We start from the raw sequence: 22,058 nt of genomic DNA, 5'->3' as shown, positions 1-22,058 counted from the left end.
AACAAATGACCAACCAGAAAATTTCAAATAAATAAATACGTTTATTGGATTTACCTGAATCAATCTAATCTATTGTGCCCTATGTCTGACACACTCTACAAAAATACACACCCGGCCAAAAAGACACTGACAAGAAGATGACATCTGAAAGGCCTAAACTGGGCCTATTTTTAGCCAGTGGTCGGTGCTAATGTTACGTATTGAAATACAGACCCCGTCCTGGCACATGGGGCCTGCAGAAGAAGGGGAAGCTGGGGAACTCAGCCTTGGTTTCTGCCACCATATCTGTATGTCTGACCTATGTCTGTACTCCGATTCCTGCTACATCTTCCTGATAAATTGCACAACAACAGCTCTATATGATAAATGGTTGTGTAAATATATTAAACAGTAAAAAAACTCTTTAAATCAATATTGTCGGGAGTTTCTTACGCTGGACATACTTATCTAATATTCATCTGAATCTTCATTGTAAAATATTCTACACATTTACATTGCTGATGTTGCACAGAACCTGTGTGTTAGGATGTAATCCGTTCAGTGACTTGCCCATGCAATTGAGCCAGGTAGTCGAAGAGCTGAATGGAAGTCAGCTTAGTTAGTCTGCTCATAACCGTGAGCACCAATTATCCCAATCCTTCAAATGTCGTTCTGAGAAAGAGAAAGAAAGAAGTCATTAAATTGATTAATTGAGCAAGAAAAGTAGCAAAAAACACGGAAAGACACATTGTAAGCTCTGACATGTTTGTCGTGTCAGGAAGATTTATGCACATTGCATTACCCCTGTTAAATGCACAGTGATAATGATGCAGATGATGACCAGTCCGATGATGAAGGAAGCAATGCCTACATAGAGCGCATTCTGCCCCAGCCTCCGTGAGCCGTCATAGTCCCCCTCATCATAACTGTTCCTCGACTATGGGGGAACGGAACAAAGTGTTACAGTGCATTGCAGTGTATTGAGCATTATAGAATATATTATATATTATAGTGTGGGCTAAAAGCCATGTAATGTAATGCATTTTAAATTTCCAAACCAAGAAATGTCAATAGCGTGACCTGTGTCCACCCTGTTAAGATTGGTACCAGTCAGCAGGACTAAATTAGGTCTGTTTAAGTGTGAGGAAATCAAACATGTTCAACTCGGTTCCGAGCAGCTAGATTACACCTCTCTCTAAGATGTGCGTCTGTGTGTGCAACAGGAGCAGTGTGGCCAGACAACACTGAAATGCAACCTTGCCACTCAGGCAGCTGCTGAATTCATCATGCATTTTCCATAAGACTTTTTTTAAGACGTAATCCAGCTTTCCATCCCTGGGTCCCAATCATTTTTTTTTTTTTTTAGACTTTATATAAGATACTACAATGCAAATGTAAATGTCAAGATATGATTCAAATCTCCTTGTTAAGTTTCTTGCAAATAATTAAGTATTAAATATTTAATTCCTCCACTGTTCCTTTGCATGTAAGTGCCTGCTTCTCCTTATTTAAATGAACTTAATTCGTACGCCACACTGACAGATCAAGACTTGCTTTTGCAGGAAACCATGACGCTGTTACTATTTTAAAACCAACTCTTGCCACAGACACACACACACACATTCACAGGTTCTGATCCTGTATATTGAGGCAGTGTGTTTTTTTTTTTTACACACTTGCCTATGGTGCATACCTCGCAGACGTCAACAGATACACATTTTTAATAGGCTAACAACAACTGTAGTTACTAATTTTATATATATATATATATATAAAAACTGATTATACTGGAGTTGAGCAGAAATGTGCAACCAAGCATGGTATTCAAAGCCACATCACGATGCTAGCATCCCAGAATGCTTTGCACTCACCATGACAGAGAAGACCAGAGCCACAATGTTGATAGGGTAGGCAGGACAAAAGCAGGTGAAGATGGTGAACACCAGGTAGTTGCGGAGAGGGGGTGGTGGACCCTCATGTTCCCACTTACGATCCAGATCAACGCTGCCATGCAGTGATCTCTTCCCATCTGCACGGAACATTCCCAGTGCCATCGTCCCGGACTTTAAACTCCCAAGAGACCTGAGCCCCAGGCGTGATTACTTTGTGGCTATATTGAAGGAGAAACAGAAGATTCCTGAAAGCTGAAAACGTGTTTAAGACGAGAATCTAAAGGTGTGGTGCAGGATGACCTGACCCTCTAGGCAATTACTACCCCTCCATGCAGCACTGAAAGAGGGGGCTACTGTGGGGTGCGGAAAGCAAGGCAGACTCCAAATGAGATGGCAGTTGAACCCAGGCCAGCAGAAGGTGTTGGGATACGATGACCCGTCGTGTGTCCTGTGGCATGATTATCATTCAAGGGGGGCCTTTTATGATTTACAATGGTTTTACATCGCCGCGCACAGTCTATTTCATTAGATCTATGAACAATTGAAAGTGAAAACTACTTAAATAAAATGAAGGAGTTGCTCCTCAAGGCTGATTTTTATCTTGGGTGGCACATGGGTTTCCCAGTTCAGGTACTGCTTGCCAGCAGTTTCATGCATCAGGCATCCGGATGGGGGATGGGTGAGACTGACAGTCATGGGTTAGTGATATGGTACAGATGTCATCATGGTGAATGCCCAAGGGATGGATTATCACAGAGAGGAAATGAGATGAAGGGGTCATGTGAAGCGCCACAGCACCTCACATCAAAAGGACTCTGGTGATCCACTCAGAGTTTCAAGAACACATAGAACACAAGATTCCAACATTTTATTCATCATTCCATTTCTTGTATTATTTAGGTGATTGTGATGATGACATAAATAAGCCAAAGCCACAGACATCAGTGGAATGTTTTAAAATAATTTATTAGGAATTTTAAATTTGAAATTTCCAGAGGAGAAAAAAAAAAAAACAACAACATAAAATACATAGCCAGAGGGCAGTCAGAAGAGTACCGAGTTACAGTGTTGGCTGAATGAATTTAAGATTCCTCCAAAATAATCTTTACCCGTCCTCCCCTCCCGGCAAAGCCCCACCCAGAATCAGGTTTACAGGGTTCGGCTGTAGCTCTTGACATCGTAAGCCCCACCCATATGACTACCCCCGAACACGTCAACAAAAACAAGAAACAAGAAGTTAAATCGCTGAGTCAATCTTGGAGAGAGGGGATAAAAACAGGTCAGAAAAAATATAGCTTCTTTTCTGAAAATAAGTCTTAATGCCACTTTATGGTCATCAATATTCATACCATCATTAATAGCATACTTTTTTATTAAGATAAAAAATAACTTATTGCTTTTTCTTGTTGGTTAAATAGTTACAGTGTGAGTTGAACAGTAGTTTTGTGGGGTGGTCCTGTCAGAAAGAGAGGGTTTTTTTTAAGAAAAATCCATCAGCAGTAAGAACACGGAGTGGAAGACTAAAGGAAGTCAACGGTGTTTAATCAAAAGTTGCTTTTTTAAGTTTTACCTAATAATCAACCTCCTTAACAGCCACTCTGCAGCCATGTCTCAATATAGCAAGACAAGGTTTTCAGTACTGAGGAGGCAGTACAAAAGCGTGTAAACCACCCCTGTGTAAATACGGGGATGGGCAGCTCACAAGTAAATGAAATGCCAAAATCCCCTATAAACACAGTGTATTTCCAGTTTTAAAATCTGAAAAGGCTATATCATATCATTGGACAAAACAGAGTCTGTTACAGAAAAGCTCTGCTACAGAGAAAAAAAAGTTCACAAATATTTCGTAATGGAGCTGGTACAGAAAGTACTTTTTATCCCTCCACTTTTTGAATACCAGTAGACTCAGACAAGCAAATGAATATTTAAAATTTGTTTGAATATTCAAATAGCCATGCCCTTTCCTAGTGTAATTGCAGGTTACCTTGTTCATGAAAACACACACAGCCACACACACAAACACACACTTGTTCCTTGCATCTTACACAAACACACAAGCACACAACCCAAAAAGGACAGCTACTGCCAGATTGGAAAAATTATGTAACAGCTTGTAGGATCAGTTCCTTTGTAAACATGTCCTTCATTTAAATGGTACAAATTGCTGTAAATGCCAAAGGGAATATTAGTCAGAAAAATTACAATAGAAGAAAACTGCGCAAAAATATATTTTTTTTTTTCTCCAAGAAGCAGTATTAAGAACCCACCCCACCGATTAGTCCACTGTTTACCAAACGTGTGGGCCCAGGACATCCTGCCCGCTTCGCAACAACATTAAAACCCCGCTATTTTTCGGAAACTGGTCTGTAACAAACAGCCCACACTTCATATAACAGCGCAAACCAACACAATCTAATTTTTTCACATTCATAACATAAAAATATGTTCAAATGAAAAACAGTGAAGGTGCAGCACATGGAGAGACCAAATTAGCAAAACAAATCCATCATTCAATATGCGTACAATGCCAATGAACACAAATCAGCATCCATCTTGTGGGTTGAAAAACAGGCCAGTAAGATGGCACGACAGACAGCAACAGAAAAACAGCAAATAAAAAATGAACGGATTAATGCAGTAAATAGATCTGGGAACACATCAGTCACAGCCACAATGCTCGCCGTAAAAAAGCAAAGCCTCGTAATATGGCAATATATAAAATATAATAGCAAACCATATCTTGGTGTGCAGGGTCTATCTTAATCTAAGCGAGAACATTAGAGGAGAATCACTCGTTGTGAGTGGTTTTGTATAAATTTGTGAATTTTTTGGATCTGGTTATGGATGAACATCCAAACCAGGTGTCGTGCACGATTCAGAAATTCAAAAAGCTAGTCATGGTCAATGGCGATCCTGTTCACCAGGAGTAGGCCATCGATCTTTTCTTGGGTTACAAAAACTCAAAAGCAAAATGTTCCAGTTTCGAAGTCCCCTCCGTCAGCCTCAACCCCACTCAGAGTCTCACCCCAACTTTCCTTTCCAAGCGTCACCCACCCCAACCTCCCGAGAATGTGCTTTATTTACAATATCTTACAGGAAGAAATAAAACATTGCTTTAAAACCAATTATGGAAAACATATACCTTACAGAATCTTCTTATTATTGTTGATATTAATAATAATAATAACAATAATACAAATGTTGTTTGTTTAAAAACTACCAAAATATACATTTTAGTTTTTTTTTGTTTTTTTTTTCATTTGTCCTGTTTCTTTTTTGTTAAAAAAAGAAAGCGAATTTGCCTTTCACATGTTTGTTCTTCGTCTGTTAAACTTCATAAGGAGCCCTATGGAGGAGAGGGTCAGTCCTGGAGCAAGCACAAAACATTTTTCATCGCTCCACTGATATTCCCATCATTAAGTCCCTCCTCTTCCTCCAGCTACACAGCAAGACGATGTCAATGTTCTTTTTCTTAATTCAGACATTAGAAAATAATTAACAAAACATAAAACAAGACATTGTAACAAATACACTTAAATTAAAACGCTTCAAATAAAGAAAAACAAAAATAAAATACTCCTCATGTTTTTCCTTTAGTACAATCAAAAAAACCTTCCTTTGCTTATGCTTTTTTTTCCTTTTAAATTTTTTGCTATCTGAAAAGACACCACTTGGTGATTGAGCCTAAATAAGCCTACATAAAGGTAAAGGCAGGGAGAAAAACACAAGATGTGTTGTGTAGGAAGTGTTGTTAGTACAGAAGAGAGGAGACGACAGGGCAGAAAGGAAAAATATCTTCAGTCGGTGGGTGGAGTCAGGGATGACCTGCAGCAGCCAATAGAATTGCACCATGCGGAGGCACACAGCAGTTTGGTTGGCTCGTCAGCAGAAAAGACCCCTCCCATGTCAGGTGCTGGTTGGCAACCTCTCAGTGGTAGCCGTTAGTGAAGGCAGTAGCAATCAATGGACCCTGTAGACCAACAGCACAAAAACATTATTATAAATAACCTCAGGTGTGTGTGGGTTAATAAGAGCATATGTAGAACTCATACAGATCATTAAAAAGAAAGAGAGAAAATTATACAGTATAAGAGTTGATGTGTGTGTTTGTGTTTTTGTGTAACACACTCCGTACCCCAAGTCCATGGCCGAACCCTGTACTAGGAGCTGGACTGGCTGCACTGATGTAGCTGCTGACCCCTGAGTCCTGATTGGCTGCAGCATACAAGTCAGCCATTGGGCCAGGGCTGCTAGTCCCCAGGAACCCTGCAGTGCGAGAGGGCGTGGAACCTGGACAATACAATGAAAATGAACCCATTGTAGCATAGCAGGATGACGTCCAGTGACACACACACACACACACATATACACACACAGCAGACACTCATACACACCACCACCCCTCCCCACACATGCACAAACAATGGAGCTATACCTCTGACCACTGCAGCTGCCGCTGCTGCTGCCATTGGTCCATAGGCTGTCAGTGGAATGGCTAAAGGGTTAAAGTATAAAAAGAGAAATAGACAGAACAGTGTTTCACTTCAGACCATAAGTCATTTTTTTCAATATTAAATATGATACAGGTGCATGAAATAAATGGCCAATGCCCACATCTAAAATGCCTTAAAAGATGACAGGTCCGAATGGTTTGAAAAAAAAAAAAGCCATTGCTGTGTTTCAGACTGTGGTACACAAAGCAAGACCCAGGTTCTCTGCATGCAGCGGCTTCCTGCTGCAGGTGAGTGTATGTACCACAGTCGGCCAGCAGGGGCCAGCAAGGGGGGAGTCTGACACATACAGCTGCTACAAAAGCCCGGAAGAGCAACTGACCTGCGATCTCAGGGGGGTGGGATGATGTCAGAAGGGGGGTCCTCTCTAAATGGAATTCTAGAACAGAAATGTCAAAAGAGCGTTTTCTTGTAAATACACATACCATCTGCAAGCTGGGGTAGACAAATGTATGCCTTTAATACACACACACACACACACACACCTTTCACAACACACAAGCACATCTAATCCAGTTCTGTCACACAAACATGTACACCATGAATGGGTGCTTTTCAAACACACCATCTAGAAGCAGGAGTCAATAAGTGCACATTTACACATGCACACACCCGTACACAAGCAAGCGACTTACAGCAAGGTGCAGATGCTACATAGGAGAAAGAGGGGAGGGAAGGATCGAGAGGAAAGAGGGGTTAAAAAGTTGGAAGAGGTAAATGGTAACCAGACAGACAGAGGGGAAAAAGCAACAGGGTTGGAAGGAAAGGGACTTGTTAGATTAGGGGAACCAGAACAAACACAGCAGAGGAGCAGAAGATCTAAACTGAGTGAGAAACAGGTTAAAATGTAATGGGAGAGAGACTCGGGTTGAGGATCAGGGTTAAAGGTTAGCTCGAAAGGAATGGATAAAAAGGAAGGCATCACTCTCTTTACCTGACAAAACACAACCCACCTAAAAATAAGTGCATTTGTGTTTGTGTGTATCAGGGATTAGATAACTAAAAAAATGTTTTTCTTTATAGAAATGTAAAAAATTATTTTCTAACTATTTATAATTTTACTAACTATTTAAGTAAAAGCATTTTTCCTTCAGCAAAATCAAAAACTAAAGCTGCTTAGTCCGTAATGAGAACCAGTATACAGATAAATCTTAGATATATGTGAATTCAACAGAGGCTTGAGCCTCTAATAGTGTGTAACCGTGGGTGTATACTGTAGCGATGGTGACTAAATCGATTAACATCCCATGGAACAAATAAATCCTTTCCACAGATCACCGTGGAAACAGATCCAGCGTTCTACCCTGGGTCTACACCTTGACTGTGCTGACTTCTCACAGAATTTATCTGATATCACAAAATAAGTGTGATATTACTTGACTACTGACCCAGTGAACCATCTGCACCAGTGTGTGCTGCAGCCATGCAACTCACCAGGGAACTGGTAGGTGTATCCAGGGGTGATGCCTGTGTAGCTACGACTGGCATAGGTGGCAGTCTGGAAGCCTGGGTAACCTGCAGGGAGCAAAACAGAACTATCATCCAAACAGAAACATGACCCAGAGTGACACTGACATCATCTGATGACTGCAGTGCATGTAGTCTGTAGAAGAAAAAAACTTTGTCATTCAGAATGTCATTCGTCATCACATACACACACCGATCATGGCAAATGCAATATTAATATAATGCTGTGTTATTAAAATAACTTTTCAAAACTTCCACAATCCAATCTGAAAAGCTGGTTCCCCTATAAAACTTTGCATATAACAATTATATAATTAATTACTAACTAGTTTGTTCATAATCATAGTAAGCCCTTTGTTTGCTATAGGATTCAGCAAGACACACTATATTTATCATAATATTAAATTATATTGAATCATATATTGATTATTTGCAGTATGTTTATTAAACTTTATTAATAGTATTATTATTAGTATCAAACCCTAATCAGTCAAGTGCTTCTATGGAAATACTATTTAAAGGAAAAGGTCTTCTACCATGACCCCCTTGTCTTAACGCCACTGCAGCATGTAACTCCATTACACCATTAGAGGGAGCACTTTCACCTCTGATGACAGTGAAACACAATCCAGCCACTCCTCTGTTCCAGGACACTTTGGGAATAAAGGTGATGTTTCATTGCGAAAGTGAAGCAAGGCTGCTCTCTTTTGTCGGGATTACAATGCCTGCTTTGTCCCTTACCCAGCATGCCAATTCCCAGCATGAAGGCGTCCATGCCATAGGGCATCACCCGGGATCGTCCTCTAGCTGAGCCTGTTGGTGACATCACTTCCTTTGGCTGGGCCTTCTTGCACTCCACCTGGAAACATCACGATCATGTTCAAGTGGGGTCAGAAACGACTCTAAGACACGCCACGGCCACATGAGGTGAAGCCAAACGTACACCTACCATTTTGTTGTTAATCTCGTGAAAGTGGATCTCACATACTTTCTCCACCACGTCTTCACTCTCAAAGGTTACAAAGCCGAACCCTGCAAGGCCAGACAACAAGAGGCGGCTGTGAGGGTCAGGTACAAACACACACCTGTCTGCAGGGAGGCTAAGAGAGGGCTGCGGGGAAATCCAGGGCCATGTAACTGATCGGTGTTTAGGATATAGGCCTAAGAATGGAAACATTCCCAACACTCTTCACACTCAGTAGTTCTGGCACTTCTCCATTATTCCTTTCTAACTGCCGCCCTTTCAAAGAATCCATACGTCATTCCGTCACTTTGCCTAATCTAATCCCACAGATCTCCTCCTAGAGTGTCCTGCCCGCAGTCTTAGAAATAAAGGTAAAGGCCAGGCACAGTGTTGATCCTTTAGAACATTCTAGAGATCTGTACCCTCCAAGAAACTAACTGATTGCATGTAATAGAATCCTCTATGTTAAAAAAAACTCTACCCAGGACCCTCTCTAACTCCTCTCACAAACCTGGTAAACTGTACAAAGTTGAAGGCCCTTTGCATTACAAGCTCCCACTAGTCATCCTTAATCCTGCTCCCGCGCACCTTTCCCCAGACTAAACGCCTGTCCGCTGTAACCGTAAGCGTCTATCTGGTCTGACATGGCCATCACTGTCAATCAGATGATGTAGGGGGAGGGCTTAGAGAGGGGGCTTACTCTGAGACCCGATTAACGAGACAACTAATAAACGTAGCCTCATTCTCCGAGCTCTCGTCAATGAGCTTAGCTCGTTTGAGGAGAGGAGAGAGGAGAGATGAGGAGAATTCAAAACATTTTAATTATCTCGTGTACTTAAGCTTGTCCTCATACATTAATTTGTTTCAGGTTACTTTAACAGGGGTTACAACAGAATAGAACAAAACAACAATAAACCACAGAAATCATAATGAATTATATCATGTTGTCTGGTCAGTTATATTAATGTGTGTGTGTGTGTGTGTGTGTGTGTGTGTGTGTGTGTGTGTGTGTGTGTGTGTGTGTGTGTGTGGACGGTGTTCACATCATCTCACCTCTGTGTCTGTTGGTAGTTTTGTCAAACATAAGCATGGCATCATCGACCTGCAGGAGACACAGAGAGGGGATGAGTTGGGACAAACCCCGCCATTACACAGCATGGGCTCCTGCTGCCTCTCCATGGCGGCACCAGAGGAGCCAACAGATGGGGAGAGCAAGGAGGGGAGTCCGAGAGGGGGTGACAGGTGACAAAGGAGAAGAAAAGGGTGGAGAGAGAGAGTGAGATAGCCGGCAGAATGGAGCAGGGAAAGTAAAGAAAGAAAGTAAAGGGGGTTTGGAAAAAAAAAAACGTAGAAACTGGTCCATTTTTTTCCTCAGGAAAGTTAAACAGCGTTGAAAGGCCAACGTGCCAGTTTTGGGAAAGGCTTTATATGCTCTCTCTCTGTTTCAGGAGGAGGGGTGTAATCTTAAAAAAAAAAAAAACTCAGTGTCCTCTTCCCCCAAAACCCTCCCTCTTTCTATCTCTTCCCCTCTTAACAAAGTTTACTATTCCCATGGTGACCCTGTAAAGCATTTCAATGGGAAGAATGTACCCCCCTCTCTCCATCAGTGAATAGAACTGGAGAGTGCAAGTGACTGGGCGAACGAGGGAGGGGGCAAGTAAAGAAAAAGATAGTCAGAGTTTTTTTGAGTGTTTTTTGGGGTGAAAAAAAATAAATGTCCGAACAGGACGAAAGTAGGAAGCGAGCGATACGTTTTCATGGACAGCAGCGCGGAAAACCGATGAAAAAGAGGTGTGGAAGAGAAGAGAAGGAAAGGTTTGATAGGAGAGGAGAGCAGAGAACAAAGACTGGTTGGGGGGGTGTTGTCAACACTCTCCCCCTCTCCCGGCTTTTCTTCAACCCCCCCCCCCTTGCTGCCCTATTCATTCTGTTCCCTACACTCGCTTCTATCTCTCCCCTCCCTCGCTTGGGCCACTTGTGAGAACCGTTACCAGCTTTACGTGTTCTCTTCTCGTCCACTTCTTCAGGGAGCCCCGAGAGATACGGAAACGCGCAGAATCACGCCATCTAACGGAACCCCAGCGAACGAAGCCTCCGCTCCAGCTACAAGGCCCCATGGCACAGACCGTGAAAGACGATCTATTTTTCTTTTTTCCTTGGTGTAATTTCACAGCGAAACAGGCCTTTATTGTTGCTGCGTCCGAGGCATCTGGCACCCTGAGCGGTCGTGCGCCGCGTGCGATCGCCGCAGGCGTGTTCCTGCCACCTGGTCAAATGACCATGAGAAAGGTCAGGGAGGCAGCGGTCCGACTGCTCTCGGATCGGTCTCTGTCTCACACCCTGACATTTAAACATCACCCCCCCCCCTCGAACACACACACACACCACCAAAGATTGCTCCCCTCAATCCGTCCTTCACTCAGCCATCCCCCTGCACCCCCACTTCTCTCCTTCCCTTCCCACCAGCCCATCTCAACTCAATGACACAGCAAAGCCGGGAGCAGAGAGTGAGTGGACCGCTGAGTAGCAACTCCGGAATTAGTATTAGCATCGCATTATCCAAAAAAAAAGTTCCTACTAAACCAGCTTTATGTGACAATTCACTGCAGTGCAACATTCTCCACACGGGAAGACCATAAAAATAAAATAAACACATAAAAATAAAGGCACAGCAACAACACAGTCTCCAGCCGCTGCGAAGCTCGGCTCAGTCCCTGTCTGGACCTTAGCCATTTTATTACGAAAAGCTTTGCTCTGAAATTACACAAAGTTATTGTTCGAATTCCTCATCTCATCCTTGATCTCTCTGATGCCCCACTATCCCCTCTCTCTCTCTCTCTCTCTATCTCTCTCACCAAACAGGCCAGCAGACAAAGGGTCCAGTGAAGCTGTCTAATCGACAACCCTCATGGGTGACTGGAGCCCAACTTTTCCAGCTTGTCTGTTCTGTTCTGTTCTCTCAGATTCCCTATTGTGGAGGGGCTGAGATGAACTGCAGGCTGGTGAATGTACTCCGGTGCCACAGCCTCTACTGAGATTAGGACAATTAGATGGACAGTATAAAGCTTCTCCCGGCACAATCACACAGTAAGATCTCTGACAGAAGTTCTCGCTGTCCGAGCTGGCCCTGGTGGTCACTTTTCAAATGATCGTAGATTAGTATGTTCGTTAGTGCTGTGATTAAATTAGCATGATTCCCCATAGCCCGGTCAGCGGGATGGCACTACCAATCTGACAAGGCTCTGCGCCACTGGATCAGACTGCTGGATCAACAGATGCCGTGATTCAAGGTGCATAATCGTGGCTCTGTGCTTTTCTGATAGGGTTTCGCACAGCTCGGTCTACAGACCACATATCGGTTTGTGCACTGCTGTTCAACCGCTCCGCTCCGACTGCATTACAAACAGCGATAAATTCATTACAATGACAAAAAACGGCTACGAATCTATTCATCTGCCTTTCTGCAAAATTTGAGATCAAAACATTGGTCCTCTATCATTCACACATCAAAGAGAGATGTAAAAAGGACTTGTCATCGGGAGGGTATGTGCATTTATTATTTAAATTATTCATGGTGAACCAAATCCACGTCGATCATCGCATCTCAAAATGAAAAAATAAATAAATAAGCTGCTACAGACTTCATTAAGTTTTTTCTTAATCAAAAATTATTTACAGGTCGTACTGCCCAACCATAAACTGACATAATAAAAGGTTCAAGTTATGATGGTGTCCATATCCTTGAAGATATCCATAAATCCTCACAAATCCATATTTTTCAGTAGCGTTGCATCTTTCTGTGCCCTCTTCTGCTAAAAAGTTCCACGGCACTCCACATCATCACTCTTTACTCAGACACAGCACAAGTACCCTGAGTGCTGTCTCTGCAGTGGGTGTGACAGAAAGTCATGAGCACATTCAGTGTGAGTGTGTGTGTTTATGAATGGCAGCTGTGTGGCACAGGAAAGCGTGCTTATCCCACTGGCTCATGTACAGGCTGTTATACCTTCACTATAACACGATTACATTTTTACCTCTGGCAGCCCTTCCCTGCAAAAAACGTATATAACAACAACAAAAAAAAACACACACGCATAGCTGCTAAATTGCATAGGGACAATAGGCAAAGCAGGTCACCAAGGCAACAAGCAGGAGAGGGGGCAGGGGGCAAGAGTGTGGCGGAGGGGTGGCGAGAGCAGCTGTTGCATCAGATTAGCTAAGATCCTGATCCCACTCCCTCCTCACCGCCTCGCCTTTACTACACCTCACTCGCGCCGCCTCTGACTTTGAGTTCCCTTCGCTGTGTATTCTCCTACTACAATGGCTCGGTCTGCGGACTGTTCCTGATGGTCCAGTTCCTGATAAATCTCACCAACTGTTCATCCGAAATTGGCCGCCTCCCTTTAAAAATTGGGTTCAATGTTAAAACACTGCATATAACAAGCTACTATGGACCATCATCACCACAAACTGTCCCTGATACTAAATGGAGGTTTTACTCTGTTTGACAGGATAAAATATCTGAAATGGGCTTCCATTCATCTCCTTCATTTCGCTCACTTGCCATAATCCATTACCTGAACGTCTGACACCCTCTCTCTGGCATTTAAAGAACAGCATTTTAGCACACTGAGTGACGAGGACATGCTGTCATTGAACGAGAAACAGGCTGGAAAGAATTTTTAAAATGTGCCAACAGGCAGCCTTCATGAAATGGATTTTATTAAACGCACTAAAAAAGTGAATGTGATTGTTCGTTTGTTTAACCTATATTAATCTATATAAAGTTAGTTCGGCCTACCTTCCCAAACTGGTCAAAATACTGCTTCACATCTTCAATTGTAGTGTTCACTGACAGACCACCCACAAAAATCTTCTTTGTCCTGGTCACCAACTAACAGCAGAGAGAGAGAGAGACATTTATGAACTTAAATAAATAAGGCATACACTCTAAGGATAAACATTTAACCTTTGAAATGAGCAGTCCTACAGATAGCAATAGATTAATGATGCATGTGACCTTTAGGAACATATATATATATTTTATGGGAAGATGGTGTTTATGGTAAATTATGTGTGTGTGTGTGTGTGTGTGTGCAGGCTTCTGGTTTTATAAGTGTTTATGTGTATAAGTCTATGCAAGAAAGGACAAGTTTCTCTTGTCCACCATCGGTGTATTGGGATTATAAATGTCGAGAAAGAGATTAGTCCTAGTCTCTGGAGGGCCACGTGACGATGATTACCAAGGGGGAGGACTGATCTAATGGTGTCCCTTGTCCTTTATGAGATGTGACGGGTGTGATGTCACCCTGTTTTGGAAGTGATGGCCCGGTTCCTGGTTGTTAACACATACCTTAGGCTGAGCTCTACGAGGAAAGGCCACTTTTGGGTCGATCTGAGAAGGAGACAGAAAGAAGGACAGACAAAGAGAGTGTCAAGAACTTCACCGGCACCATTTCTAGCATCTGACCTCAAAGGCCAAGTAGAGGTTTAACCGGCAAATCAGCCTGAGAAAAGAGACTATTAGCATTAGCCTTGACCTGCGGCTCAGGTTGCCAATGCCGCGACCGGGCAGCTCCGGAGCCTTGTGTCCTCAGCTGACCATCTCATGTGTGCCGCTGATGGTGCAAGTCAAAGCCTCTCTCTTTTTTAATAGGATGTTGCTAGGTAACAGGGGTCCTCTTCCAAGCCAAACAACAACAACAAATAGTGGGAGGGGAGGGGGGCATGCTAAAAACCAAAATACACACACACCCAGACCAGGACACAAAACCAGAGGAAACCCCAATGACTTTTCCCCTCAGTTCCTACCACCAAATAAATCACCTTCATCTAGTTCAGGCTGCACGTTAGGGAATAAATAAGTAACTAACACTTAAGAAATACTTCACAGATATGCATAATAAATATATAATAACACCACTATTAACGCTGACTTATGCCAATATACTATTACATAAAAGAAATATGGGCTGTCACTTCCAGCTGGACATTAAAAACATGGACAAACCAATTATTAAAATAACCTAATTTTATATAAATATATATTTTTAAAAAGCTATACTGCCAGCCAGAATTTTATGCTCGTAAAAAAAAGTCTTTCAAAACGCAGTCACCATAAAAAATCTGAATCACCCCCTACGTGAGTCTACGACTGCAGACCTATAGACTAAAAAAAAAAAAAAAAAAAAACACACAGAGCTAGGCTACACCATGCCATGCAGTTACACACTGCCCCTCTTTACAGATCTACAGCATCTAGATCAGCCCGTACCTGTTGGCCTCAGTGATTGAGAGCTAGGCTCTTTAGAAAAGAAGACTGCACGTGCTGGGCTTTTTCGTCCGCAGAGTCCGGTCGGACCCCGGAGAGCACAGCAAGAGCTGGTCCTCGGCAGCGCGTGCAGTTTTTAGTGCTACAATTTAGTTTTTAGGCCTCTAGACTACGCCAATATTCACCTCGCGTCACCAAACACGTCCGCAGTTAGCCAAGCCTGGACACGTAAAAAAAAAAAAAAAAAAAACAACAGACAGAGAGACAGGGAGAGACAGAACAAAAACAGCGTCAAAATGGTCAATGGAGGCTGTAGCACCTGAGGTCAGGCTTTAAAAAAAAAAAAAAAAAAGAAAGAAGAAGGAACATCTCTTGTTTGCACATGGCGACCGAGTCTCCAGGTGAATATCCTGTGCTGGTCGACATCATTTACATGTCATTTGAACAGCTGCGTTTTGAAGTTTTTGTTTTTAACCACCACAGCCAGTGCAGGCCAGCCCATCTCATTCTCGATAAAAAGCTCACCAGAAGAAGGGAGAGCGGGAAAGAGGTATGAGAAAGAAAGGGAAATGGGGAGAAGGGATTAAAAAAAAAGAAGTGGGCAAGTGAGCGAGCGGGCCGAAAACAGAGAGTGGGCAAGGGAGAGGGAGAAGGAAGGAGCGAGGAAAGAGAGTTCCCATTCATCGTAAAACAAAAACTCCCCATGAACAACTCTGACGGCCCAATTGTGTTTGGTGAGGCTGTGCCCAGCAGGCAGCCCCCTCCGCTTTCATTAATTACAGGGACAAAGGAGCCCCGAACAGACGGGCCAGAACAGGGGCCTCCTGCTCCCCGGGCCCCGCCGTCCCCGCGCTCGGCTCACAGGTCGGCCCGTCCGGCGCAGCAGCAGCACAGACGCTGCTGGACGCGTACACATGCGCAGCGCGCAGGAAATAACAGATCGGCCGTATAAACAGTAACTGTGACGAGGGGCTGACCGCGGCAAAGTCAGCCATCTAAATCACTTCCCGGTCTGCTGACTCAGTCGCTGTAAAACAGTAACCGTGGCGGTCATGCATGTGCTCCGCCAGGAGGGCCTGTTGCGGTAAAGGTGGTGTGATGTTGCGCCGGTGGAGGGCCGACGGGCGAGGCAGATGTCGCCGAGACACGACGTGCCGCTCAGCGGCGGGCCATCAACGATGGGACTCGGCCATCGGGGTCAGTCTGCTCGGATAAGCAATTGCACAGCAATTAGTTAATGATGCTCGCTAATGAGAGCCAACACCCCACCTCCAGGCCAGTACAGGACAAAGGTGTGTGTGTGTGTGCGAGCGTGTGTGTGCATGAGTGAGAGAGACGAGGTACAAAGTGCCCTAAACATCCAAGAGGCTTTAAACCAATCCATACCTCGGAAGTTCAATCCAGTTTGCTTCCTCGAATCCGATTAGTCGAGATCCCGACTAATTACAGACCTGGGTCCCTCTCCCTGCCCCCACCCATCTCCTTCTGTCAGAAGAACCTGGGGACTAATCTTAAAACGGACAGCTGACTGCTGACAAAACAATGGAAAAGTAATCTTGAATAATCTAGTTTATTGAAGCCATCAGCACTTTTACCGGGACCCGTGTAACACAAGGCCACACCCAGGGACTTCAAGTGGCGAAGGCCAGACGTGGCCTTTAAAAAAAAAAAAAAAAAAACATTCTCACCCCGGCTCATCAAATATTAAAGCATGAGCAGGGACTGGTACATCGCCACAACCACCCTCTTGGCTTTGTTGAACTGACACGCCCAGGAGCCCCTCTGCAGATGAGAGCACGGTCCTTGACGGTGCACATGCAAAAAAAAACATTACGATATTATACATTCTTATCATTTATCTGAAGGCATTTCTGAATATGGCCTTCTACCATAGTCAAGCAGTTCAGTGATCGGGTATGCAACACATCCGCAAATGAACTACTATCTGCAAAATACAATTTAAACCGGTGAATTTATTTTAGTTGGAAGTGTTCGATATCATGCCCAGGCCGATTTAGGGCAATTTTCGCATGCTTACAAAGTTTGAGGGCATGAACAAACTGTACCAGGGCAAAGAAAAATGTCTTTTTTTTAACTCATAAATTCTCCCATGATAGATGCGGAAAGTTCAGATTCAGACAGTGTACATTCTGACTGGTCATTTTTCCCCAACCAGAGAGGCTTGTTTTTAACTCAATTCTTCAACCCAGAGGTTCAGCCAATTACTGAGCCCGTTTTTACCTCAGAATGCCGAGGAGGTAGGAAAGAAATATTCAAATAAAACGAATACTGTCCTCGCACTGACTCTTTCTGCAATGACCGGAACCTCTTGAAAAAACCCGCTGGTCAGAACAAAATATCACGGAGTCCGAACCTGGGTGAAAACAAGCTGTCTACATTGACATGATGTGTGTCTGTTGTTACATATTGAATTAAAGGTTGCCGTGTATGCATCTACCTTCAGTTCAGGGGACCTGAGGGGGCCTTTACGCTGCAGTCACATGACCACAACGTTTTTTCCCACAATCCATTGCATCCCCAGCCAGTCACACCCCTCTTAACACGCAAACATCCCTGGGCCCTGGACATGCCCTGTATTCTCAACAGGCCAGTCCCCACCATGTTTGTGATCATCTAGAAATGGTTTGTTTGTGCAACTTATAAATATGAAGGTTGAGTGCCTTGTTTATTATGGCTCCCTGTCGCATGAGTCCACGAAATGCCTTCATTTCCCATCCGAAACTAAAAGTACCCCTTCTCTCATTCACCCTCCTCCTCCTTTGGCCCTCTGTCTACTGTCTGTTCTCTCTCTGTCTCTCAGTGGGTCAAGAGCAAGGAAAAAAAATTTGTCTCAGCAAGGCACATTCTTTCTAGTTCCAAAGAGGAGTCTCCGGCTCCTTCTCATCACATCTCACGCAGATCGAACAATGGTCATCCCTGACTGAGGCACGGCGAAAAACAAGGAGGGACAGAGAGAGCCGGGCAGAAGGTGTGGGAAATGGTGGGGGGGCTGAAAGGGAATGAGGGGAGGGCTACTGTAATGTACCCACCACAGATGTGAACCCGCCACAGATGTCTACGGTGAAACCCAATGCCGCTAATAGATCCACGCAAATACATTTATTGGCAGATCTTACAAGGAAGGTCTTCTGGTTGAGCAGGCGAGCACACATGGGCGTCTCTCACTGAACAATCCGATCTGTCAACATGACTTCCAACTTCCCTCGCCTAACCAATCACAAACACATCCTCACTCGGTTTCCACCGTGACCCCATAAACTCCCAGTAATTCCACACTCGACGCCCCCGTAGGCCATTAACACAACAGAGGCGGCTCGCTCGCAAACATTATGCGGCCGAACATTCAAATACGTCACGGCGGCATTAGCACAACGATTAGTCTCTTGCGCCTCTGCAAACACACAAACGCGGGCCCGGCCACCACAGACTCAAAGGCCTTCTTTGCACACCGGGAAAATCAAAGGCCGGACGAGGGAAATACTCCGGAGAACTGCGGAGGGGAATAAAATGGACACCATGGTAGCAAGTCAACACACCCATGTTCTACACAAAGCTAAGCTAATCCTTTTTTTTTAAGTAAAAACAGTGTAATAAGTATGTACGTTACAGTTACGTTTTTGTTTTTTTTTTAACTTGGAGTACTTATGAAGCCAGACTCAGACGGACGGCACCTCTGTGTTGACTGAGGAAGTTGTTATGGTGACATAGTCCCACATGGCAACAGATCCACAAAGGTGTCCCCTGTGACGGATGTTGCCGTGCCGATCCTCCAACAGCAACTAATGGGGAACGGCTGCCCGAGACACGTTGTCATGACGTGTCCCCGACTCCTCCCAGGCCGCAGATTTCCCACCGCGTCTAATCTAAGGTCACCGGCGGCACGTTCAATCACAGCTTCTCACACTGGACAAGAAAACCGTCCGCCATCGAAGAGGCTTCCAAACCAAACAAACAGCCACGCGGCCTGTAACATATTCCTCCGTTCCTCTTCCCTTGCGGCCAGGATCGGGCTTTTTTGTCTGGGGCCGACACACCCACGTTTGTCCCTGACAAAGACACATGAATAGCCTTCTCCCCGCACAGACACACGTGTCCTGTCCCCAACAGAGTCCTGATAACTTTACATTTACAGCACTTATCAGGCGCCCTCATCCAGAGCGACTTACAATCAGTAGTTACAGGGACAGTCCCCCCCCTGGAGCAACTCAGGGTTAAGTGTCTTGCTCAGGGACACAATGGTAGTAAGTGGGGTTTGAACCTGGGCCTTCTGGTTCATAGGCGAGTGTGTTACCCACTCGGCTACTACCACCATAACTGCTCCGGTGGCGGCCATTAGAGACACCACGACACTCACAACAAAAACGTCGGTTCAGAGACAAATCATTCCCCCAAGCAAAACTTATTTTGGTACCGAAGCAGACCGTTCCGAGGCGTTTCATAAAGTTTCTTTTTCTTGTCCGCGGCGGAAGTTGTTTAAGTGAAGCGGCCGCCCCGTCGCGGTGCCCCCGGGTCGCCATGGCGACGGGCGGCAAGAAAGAACGCTTTCATGTCGCGCGCGGGACGGTGGGCGGGAACCAGCAGGGACGTTCCCGCCACGCCGCCACACCGGAGCTGGAGAAACTTCTCTTCTCCACGACCGATCACTCGCGAAAATGACAACAACAACAACAACAAAAACATATATATATATATATTTATATATATCGGGGGAGAGGGGGACACTCACCGTCTTCGAGTCTAGTTCGTGCCTGTTCTGCGCCAAAACTTTATCCACACCGGCCTGGTCGACATATGTGACGAACCCAAACCCCCTGGAGGATGGGCGGAAAAAACAGTGAGTAATCGCCACCAACAAAAAAAAAAAAAAAGAATCATGCACACACGTGTGCGTATATATACACGTTTTATTATATATGTGTGTTTGCGTGTACATGAAAAAAATCTGAATAAATAAACAAATGTGAGCGGTGTGTCGGGGGGGGCGCTACACGGGCTCCTCTGATAGGGCGCTGGGGAGCGCACGCCTCCCTCACCTCGATCTCTTCGTAACCGGATCCCGCATCACCATACACTCCTTCACCTCGCCGAATTTACAGAAGTACTCCTTCAGCCCCTCTGAAAAACGGCACACATTCATGCGTTAGAGAGACGGACTTCTGTTGAGAACGGTGTGTGTGTGTGAGTGTGTGTGTTTTTAATGGTACCCCCCTCCCTCCCCGAGTGTACGCCGCCCGCCCCCCACCGCCACTCGCGTCGCACTCATTCACATGCTTTTCGGGGAGATCATGTCTGGCCCGCCACCATTCATTCCAGCGGGGATTAATTCATACAAAGAAACGTGGAAATATGATCACGTGCACGCGCAAAATAAGCCGCGTTTTCTGTGTTTTTTTTTTTTTTATTATTATTTGTCGCTTCTCCGTCGTTGAGGTTTTAGTGGCGGGGACCGAGGTGGCCTAACAATGCGCCGGAGCGGGCGGAATATCGGCCACGGCGGACCGCGTCTAATCCCCGCCGTCTGCGGCGCAAATCCCCGCGCTCTGATTTCTACCCCGCGCACAGAACCGCAAACTTCCACCGGATCCCGGGAGGGGGAATAAAAGCGAGTCGGAGACGTGAAACGAGGGAAGTTGGCGGCGTGGGGCCGCCGCTCCACTCCGAGAAAGTGTCTCGCAGGACGTCTCACCTTGCGTCGTCTGCCAGCTGAGGCCCCCGATGAACATTTTGCTGGAAGATAAGGAGAACGGGAGACAGAAGATGAGAACAACACGGGACCTTCGCCAAAAAAAATAGAAATAAAATAACAATAAATAAAAAAAAACAGAACGAGCACAAGCGTGAACGATTAAAAACGGCCATGTTGTAGAGGCGCGTAGACGGATTACACCGGCCGGGTCGGGCCGCCGTCTCCATTGTGAGTGGAGCCTCCGTTTTCTTGTTTAAAGATGGAAGTGAACAGAGTAAAAGTTGAAACGAGCGGAACCGCGGCGGTGGAGGTACGCGGTCCTTTTGTCTCGGCGCTCCGGTGCCGCCCGCGCCGCTGAAACGAACTCTTTTTTTTTTTTTTTAATTCGTATTTTTTTTTAAGACAACGTGCGGAGAACCGGGTAGGACCGACCCCCCCCTCAAACACACACCCCAAAATAAAGAGAGCGGGTTTTTTTTTTTTATTTACCAGGGGTCGTGCGGGGAGTCCGCCGAGGACAGGCTGCTTTGGCTCCCTTCCGTGTCCATTCCGTACCTCCGTTCCCGACTGTGAGGTGAGCGGGAGCGGGGAGTTGCAGACTCAGGGGCGGGTGGCCGAGGGGGGTGGGGGAGGGAGGGCCAGGCTCACACACACACACACACACACACACAAAAGAAGAAGCTCCGCCCCCCCCCCCTCTACCCCTCTTATTCCCGCACTGCCCGACTCTCCGTCCTCCCCCCCTCCCTGCCCGCCTCTTTCATGTTGCTGTACAGTAGCTCCATGTGCGCCTCTGTTTCCCATTACCGCCGTGGTCCCCCTCGTGTTCTCCCTCCCGCGTGGAATAAAGAGCACTTCCTGTCTGGGACCCGAGTCCTACGCCTTGACCTTGGTCGGAGCGACAGCAAAATGAAAGGCACGTTTTTTCTCGGCGGACGGGGTCGATCTGCGGCCCGTGGAACGCTCTCTTATCAAATGGCACTGGCGCTGGCGGGCAGGATACCCTTCGCTGTCATTGCTGTCGGCTCGGAGTGGCCGCAGAGCACGCCGTGTCTCGGATGGGTCGGGTGGTATTACTCTGATGCAGACCTATCCGTGCCGGATGTTCTTCTGGACGCTCGAGGAGCACCGTTCCACGGCTGGGTCACGGCATTAGTGGCGGCGATGGTGGGAGGGCTGCCAAAGTGGCCCCTCAAGTCCAGCCCGGTGCCATGCTGTGTGCCCATGTGACCGCCTAAGTGGCAGATTAGCAGCTTTTTGCATAAAT

The 22,058-nt window shown here is 45.4% G+C and overlaps 2 protein-coding genes across 2 annotated transcripts; both read right to left on the bottom strand.

Moving 5' to 3' along the window:
- Positions 1-21: 21 nt before the first annotated feature.
- Positions 22-2,280, bottom strand: LOC114786514 (transmembrane protein 233). Its single transcript, XM_028973684.1, has 4 exons — positions 2,177-2,280; positions 1,851-2,089; positions 782-916; positions 22-651 (listed from the first exon to the last, which is right to left on the bottom strand). The coding sequence occupies exons 2-4, from the start codon at positions 2,031-2,033 to the stop codon at positions 640-642; spliced, it is 330 nt and encodes a 109-aa protein (XP_028829517.1). The 5' UTR covers positions 2,034-2,089; positions 2,177-2,280; the 3' UTR covers positions 22-639.
- Positions 2,281-2,929: 649 nt separating this feature from the next.
- msi1a (musashi RNA binding protein 1a) lies at positions 2,930-21,409 on the bottom strand. The gene is made up of 14 exons (XM_028973542.1): positions 21,281-21,409; positions 20,792-20,832; positions 20,139-20,220; positions 19,832-19,916; positions 14,167-14,208; positions 13,615-13,707; positions 9,867-9,915; positions 8,799-8,881; positions 8,591-8,708; positions 7,817-7,897; positions 6,705-6,761; positions 6,307-6,366; positions 6,007-6,161; positions 2,930-5,841 (listed from the first exon to the last, which is right to left on the bottom strand). The coding sequence occupies exons 1-14, from the start codon at positions 21,337-21,339 to the stop codon at positions 5,800-5,802; spliced, it is 1,047 nt and encodes a 348-aa protein (XP_028829375.1). The 5' UTR covers positions 21,340-21,409; the 3' UTR covers positions 2,930-5,799.
- Positions 21,410-22,058: the final 649 nt, after the last annotated feature.

Source organism: Denticeps clupeoides, chromosome 3, assembly GCF_900700375.1.
Source record: "Denticeps clupeoides chromosome 3, fDenClu1.1, whole genome shotgun sequence".
NCBI lineage: Eukaryota > Metazoa > Chordata > Actinopteri > Clupeiformes > Denticipitidae > Denticeps > Denticeps clupeoides.
The sequence above is the reverse complement of the archived record's forward strand: the minus strand, read 5'-3'. Positions and strand labels throughout refer to the sequence as shown.

What these genes read in the sequence shown, in the direction of transcription:
- LOC114786514 (XM_028973684.1), bottom strand. Translation starts at nt 2,033, where the DNA reads ATGGCACTGGGAATGTTCCGTGCAGATGGGAAGAGATCACTGCATGGC. An exon ending in CTCTGGTCTTCTCTGTCATG is followed by an intron (nt 917 to 1,850) that starts GTGAGTGCAAAG and finishes GTTCCCCCATAG; the next exon opens with TCGAGGAACAGTTATGATGA.
- msi1a (XM_028973542.1), bottom strand. Translation starts at nt 21,339, where the DNA reads ATGGACACGGAAGGGAGCCAAAGCAGCCTGTCCTCGGCGGACTCCCCG. An exon ending in GACTCCCCGCACGACCCCTG is followed by an intron (nt 20,833 to 21,280) that starts GTAAATAAAAAA and finishes CTTATCTTCCAG; the next exon opens with CAAAATGTTCATCGGGGGCC. An exon ending in GGCAGCTGCAGTGGTCAGAG is followed by an intron (nt 6,162 to 6,306) that starts GTATAGCTCCAT and finishes TGTATTGTCCAG; the next exon opens with GTTCCACGCCCTCTCGCACT.